This window comes from Cajanus cajan, chromosome 8, assembly GCF_000230855.2.
Source record: "Cajanus cajan strain Asha chromosome 8, NIPB_CcT2T_4, whole genome shotgun sequence".
NCBI classification, from domain to species: Eukaryota; Viridiplantae; Streptophyta; class Magnoliopsida; order Fabales; family Fabaceae; genus Cajanus; species Cajanus cajan.
The window spans coordinates 54,503,175-54,509,737 of record NC_138524.1 but is presented as its reverse complement, the minus strand read 5'-3'; the positions used below and the strand labels follow the sequence as shown (position 1 = coordinate 54,509,737).

General features: G+C 33.7%; 1 protein-coding gene across 1 annotated transcript; it reads right to left on the bottom strand.

Moving 5' to 3' along the window:
* Positions 1 to 1,183: 1,183 nt before the first annotated feature.
* LOC109787723 (aspartic proteinase CDR1) lies at positions 1,184 to 6,279 on the bottom strand. Its single transcript, XM_083062334.1, has one exon. The coding sequence runs from the start codon at positions 5,798 to 5,800 to the stop codon at positions 4,538 to 4,540; it is 1,263 nt and encodes a 420-aa protein (XP_082918460.1). The 5' UTR covers positions 5,801 to 6,279; the 3' UTR covers positions 1,184 to 4,537.
* Positions 6,280 to 6,563: the final 284 nt, after the last annotated feature.

Here is a 6,563-nt window from a genome sequence, read left to right as displayed (position 1 = left end):
AAATCAAGCATTCGTGGGTAAAATTTTAACCCAGAATGAGCCGTTCCACTTTAGGAACGGGCCGTTTCGGATGTGATTTTTAAAAGAACAAAGTTTGACTCAGAACGGGGCCGTTCCACATTGAAACGGGCCGTTCCGGAAACCCCAAAACGGGCCGTTCTGGGAGAGGCTTTTGTACCTATTCCGTGTGCCCAGAACGGGTCGTTCCGGATTCAGAACGGGCCGTTCTGGCCGCGACCTGATGCTTATAAATAAAGCGTTTTGCACTCTCTAAAACTCATTTTTTCATTTTCTAATCTTCTTCCTCCTTTCTCTCTGAAGACGAAGGAGAACCTAGAGGGGGCGACCAACAAGATTCGGCTCCTGTTTATCGAGGTAAGGGGGGAGTGAGAAACCTCGCTCTGGGTGTGGGATTGTATGCTGGGTAGTGGAATTGGCCCCCAATCCTGTGTTTGCTGTATTTTTATGTATGCTCATGTATGAGAGGTTTCTCCCAGTTGTATCTGTTTTGCTTATTATTTTTCTTATATGCAATTAATTGTATGACTTGAGATCTCTATGGGTTCCTATGGGAAACCCTATGAGAAAACAGGCAAAATATGAATGTTTTCTATTTTGCCTTCTGATTACTTTGTTGTGTTCCTTGTTGGATGTGATGCATGAGTATGTGGTTAATTTTGAAAATAAATATGTTTTAATATGATCTAGAGTGCTCTGTGGGTTCCTGCGGGAAACCCTATGAGAAATAGGAAAAATATGAAATATTTTCTGTTTTGATTTCTGATTTTTCTGTTATATTCCTTGTTTGATGAGATGTAAAAATATGTATTTAATTTTATAAATAAATGAGTTTTGATATAAATTAAAGTGCTCTGTGAAGGCTTGGTGAATATGATGAGATAATGCGATAATGTGAAATGTGATTGAGACATGAGATATGAAATGTGATAATGAAATATGATGAGATAATGTGATGATGTGATATGACCATGGGAAATGATAATGTGATATGAGAATGCATATAGTCTTGATTGACATGCATCATTTGCATAAGTGTTTTAAGGGTACGATATGGAATACACCGCCAGAGAAGGCCCCTTAGTGTAAAAGCTTTGGGGATTAGTCCTTGGGGATAGCTCGGTTTGGAAGTCCCAGTCTCGCCCATTGTATGCATGGGATGTATCTTGCGCGGCTTAGCTATCCCGACGAGACTCTGGTAGTATATCCTTCTAGTGAGAGTGCGCAGAGGGTGTGACCCGGCATGTACTCCTAGACTACTCTTCGTGTATTGCTAGCGGCAATATGCCATGTGATGTTTTACTGGCGCCACATGCATGATAATGTGAAGTCCGTGTCCATGCATGTGCATCCTTATTATTAAATGATGATAAATTACTATTTGTATGACTTGGATGATTGAATAAACTATTGTTGTTGATTGATCTATGAGGTAACTGTATTGTTTGTGTTTGGCTATCCGGTGTTCGTTCCTACACCGTGAGCCAGAGTGAGATGTTTCTCACTCCCTTCTTTTGTGTTGTTTCTCTTGTTTGATATAGAGGTGATCATCAGCGTGAGGCTGAGGATGTTGGTGATGAAGCTTAGGCTTCTATGTTGGGTTTTGCTCTGATAGGACATGTGACATCGGGACATAGATAGAATTAGTTTAAAGATGTTCTTATTAAAGTATTTTGGAAAATTCAATTTTATTTCTTTGTAATTTACCGGCATGTTATTTGGATTAAGTTTATGAATGTGAACTCTTTACCCTTACGTGGCTGGAAATTTGATTTTTAATGATGAAATTTTTTATATTTTTATAATTACTGTATATGTATGTTGGGGTAGAGGGTGTCACACTTAAGCCATTTCGTTTGACTACTCTCCAGTACTTCGTCTATTTTTATTTTTCACTACCTCACTACAAAAAGCATGAGTTTTTGATATAAACTATTCAACCCCCCTTTATAGTGTGTATCTTTCTCCAACAATATGGCTACCAAAGAAATTTGAATTTCAAATTCCATTTGAAATTCAAATTCTTGGCGCCAATGAGAAGCCTTATGTGTGGCACCAATTTTCTTGCTCACTTGGCCTATAATTTAAGCTTTCCTCCCCCTATTGCATTCACTTTGAGTATTATATTCAAAGCATTTATTAAGATTTTATCCAAATTCACTCTACCTGAAGTCCATTTAGATGCATGGGTTCTAGGATTCCTAGAAGGGTTCTAGGTTTAGCACCTTATGAGCAATCATTTGTTCTCTTAACTTAGGTGCCTCCAAATCTAGAATCTCTAGTGTCTTCAACTTTGTTCCTTCTCTTCTCAAGTCCAAAAATCCTTTCAAGGAAGAGCCAAAGAGCTTGGAGCAAGTCAATTGAAGAATTCATCCATTATTCTTCAAGATTTGCCATCAACTTTCTCCTTGTTTCATTCAAAACAACTCATATTTTGTCACAAGTGTATATTTTCTAGACCTTTTTTACATTACTAGTAACTTCATGTGTAACTTGTAATGTGTCCCACATCTCCTTATATGATTTTCATTGAGATATTCTAAAAAATTCATCATGAGTTAATCTAGATGTTTTCCTCTCTTCTCACCTTTTTGTTCACTCATAGGAATGTATGGACCATTCTTAAGCATCCTATATAACTATCTCAATTGCTTCAATGAAAATTTCCATTCTAATTTTCTAGTACCCGTAATTTTCACCATTGAAAATAATAAGTCTATTTATTGACACTCCCTCACCATATGGAAGATTTTTACCAACCATTTTAAAAACTCTTGATTAATTTACAAGAACCAAGCTTTAGATACCAATTATTAGAAAAGATGGCTTAACCAAGAGGAGAGGGGTGAATTGGTTGCTTAAAAATTTCTCATACAACTTTCTTGGTGGTTTTGAAAAACTTCTCTAAATATTTCCAAAGAAGTATATTGATCTATAGTTGTGAATAAGATACTAAGTTCAAATTCAATGCAAGTTTGAATTCACTCAATTAAATATGCAATGTTTATGCCTCTCAACACATATCAATAACAAGCATATAAACAAAATTGCAAAAATGTAAGGTCAAGTGTAGGGAGAGACAAAAATACACAACCAATTTATATTGATTCAGCCACATCCACTTGTGACCTACATCCAATCCTCAATTAAGTCGATTGAGATTTTTCACTAATCTTTAATATAAGAAGTTTTACAATCATAATACCACATGCAATACACTTCTACATATTAAAGAAACCACTTCTTACACCTCAAGAAGTATTTACATGTAGCACCCCACTACAAGATTTTCCTTCCTTAAGAAACCTACTTAAGAAAAACAAAATATAGAAGTTAAGGAATAAATTCACCTGATCTACAAAATAAATCAGAGTAGGTGAATTAACCAAAGTAGCATATCCTTTCACTCCATGAATATGATGAGCAATTCAATTCTTGAAATTTTTCTTGAGGTTACCACAGAGGTTATAAAACCTCTTCATGTAAAGGAAAACATTTATCAAAGAGTGTTTTTGAAAAAGATATCACGAAGATCCAAGTCTCTCTATTCTAAATGTGAAAAATGGTATATATAAGTTTTCTGACAAAAATAATCGATTATTTACATGGATAATCAATTACTTTGTTCTTGGTAGATACGACAATCAACCAATAATAGTTTAATCGATTATTTTGAACAATAATTGATTATTTTGCTAAATAATCAATTATTTACAACAACTGCTCCTCGTGTTACTGAAAAATAGAGCAAACAACTGATTATTACTTAAGATAATCGATTATTTTAAGTGAGAATTTAATATCTCAATTTTTCATACCATTTTTTATAAATCAATTTTAAAAATTATTTTCTTTATCAATCATCATCTAGATAGGATTCTAATGCTAAGTTACTTACCAAGCACAAAGCACACAAGTAAAAAAACTCTAAACACAAAACAAAATACAAGTTGCATTGTTTTCCTTTCAAGAAACTTATTTGTAATCATTGAAACCAACTAAAACCATGTCTTCATCTTGAGCTTGATCAACATTATATTATATCATGACTTGCTTAATATGAATGATGAATGAATGTATGGAAATGGTTGTTGTGGATGTATTGAAGTATGCTTACATGTGTGTGAGATGTTATTAATGTTGTAGATGTGTGTGTCTATATATCTTTGTGCTTTATATATGTTGTGTATGGATGAGATGTATTCTCACTCCTTATGTTGTGTTGCTTGTGTTTGGGTTGATCACTATTTGTAAGAATAAGTCAGTTAGCTCTAATGGAAACATTAATAAGTCATTGATTTTAGTAAAATGACAATGAAAAAAAAAATAACAAATTCTAACAAAACGACTATGAAAAAAAAAATAAAGGGAGTATATTTTTACGCAAAAGAACTAATCCTTTTATTAAAGTATTATTATGAATGATGATAATATATCTTCTGTGTCATCGTATGTATTCTCAATAAATCACGACAATAAAAGGTACAATTTTATATGTAAAACATACAACAACCAATCACTACTTTGTGCAATCTGTGCGCTTAAAGGAGACTGTTTTCTTTTGGAGGTCGTAGCCAATCAAGAAGCTTTGTTGAGCCAAGTTCCCAAAGACAGCACCTGATTGAGTTGGCTGGAAAGCCAAACATACTACCTCATCGGCCACTTGAGTAAAGGTGTTGATAGAATTTAACCCAACATCTGCACCCTTGAAATTTGCAGTGATCTTTGGTGCATTTAGCTTATCCAATGTAGCTTTATAGCAAAGGCTAAATAATTTAGTTGGATCCTGAACGCGCTTTAATTTAACCACTTGTACTACTGCTGATTCAAACTTTGAGTAAACATCAGGTGGCAAAAAAGTGAGGGTTGTACCTGAGTCAATTACGATGTTTCCCTCAACACTAGGTCTAGATGAAGGGCTTTTAAACTCTATTCTTTTGCTTTCAACACTCAATGCTTCTATGGTTAGGAAGTAAAATACTTGTCCTTGACGTAGAACTAATGGGGTTGAGACAGTCCCAACCCCAGAAACCTCAGCAGCATCTCCAAAATTGAGTTTGCTTGATGAGTTAGATTGTGAAAGCATTGGTACTAAACAATGAGAAAATTTTCCACGTATTGAAGAGCTCAATTGAGATATAAGGGACACAGGTCCATTACCTAGGCCAACTATGCCAGAGTTCTTCTCTTGAAAGGAAACTGAATTGTTATGTCCACATCCTATCACAGTTTTAGGAAATTGGATAGAAGAGCCACTAGTGGAGCCTAATGTGAGGGTTTCCACACTAAGATCTCCATGGGAGTATGCGCCACTCGCATAACCAATATTATATTCACAAGTTTTCTTATTGGAGCAAGACGCACCTTGCACAGAAAGACATGTTTTGGAACATGGGAGGGTTTCGAATGTTTTGGACTTGGAAGGATTGAATAATGGAACGGTTTGTTTGTAGCAAGCTTTACATGGTTGGCATTGTAGCCAAATAATGTCACTACCCGTGTCAACAATACCAAAGAGTTGGAATGGTGGGGTTCCAATTGAATAGCTCACAAGGTATTCACCAAAATCTGGTGTGATAATGGCATTGGGTGTATTGGTCCGTTTGATGGAGCGGCGCACAGCATTGGCAACTCGTTGGAATTGAGTTTCTGTAGGACGGTAGAATGGTGATCTTGACGAGTCACGGTGGATGATCTCCAAACTAAATCCATCATTAAGAGCCTCTAAGAAAGTAAGGTTGTAAAGACATAATAAAACAACAAGATATGAAGAGCGTGACATCGTTGAGATTACTCAAATTCTCAATAAACCTCTCAAATTATTCAATTTGTAATTTTTCAACGTTTTTATTGGCTTTTTATAAGATTCTAATGATGCAAGTTGTAATAACCTCAACACATTAGAATAAGATGAATCTAAAGATTTACACAGCTGTAAAATTGTATCAGTTTAAGATAATTTAAATGATATAATTAGTATTACTTATATTAACAATATATATTTATCTATTTTTTTTATAATTCATTAGTTAAGAATTTCATAATTAAACATGTGAATGAGAATAAAGTTAAATTTATTCGCCTAATCAAGATTATTTTTTTTATGATGTGATTTAAAAAATCATTTAAATCTTGAGGTATCTTAGTTTATAGATTTTTTTCTTAATTAAGGAAACAACAATTAATAATAGTACTATTTTGTACTTATAGATATTGATAAAATTTGACTAATTAAATGTTTGACTAATGTCTTTTCAATGTTCCAAAATAATAAAATTAAAATAGTATAAGAATTTTTTTTATTAAATATAATGTAACATAATAATTTTGTACAAATCTAATTCTGAAATAAAACATTGAAATTAATATTTAATGATGAGATGTCTCCTATCCATTAGGTCAGTTTAGTGGTAAGAGATTTTGATAATTTGTTCGAGATACTAAATTTAAAGCCTCATTATTGTCATTATACACCATAAAAAAAAGATGAGATTCCTCTTTTCAACAATAAAAATAGATACATCAACATAAAAATAAAGGACTCT

Excerpts from the sequence above, each read along its gene's own strand:
- LOC109787723 (XM_083062334.1), bottom strand. The coding sequence starts at position 5,800 with ATGTCACGCTCTTCATATCTTGTTGTTTTATTATGTCTTTACAACCTT.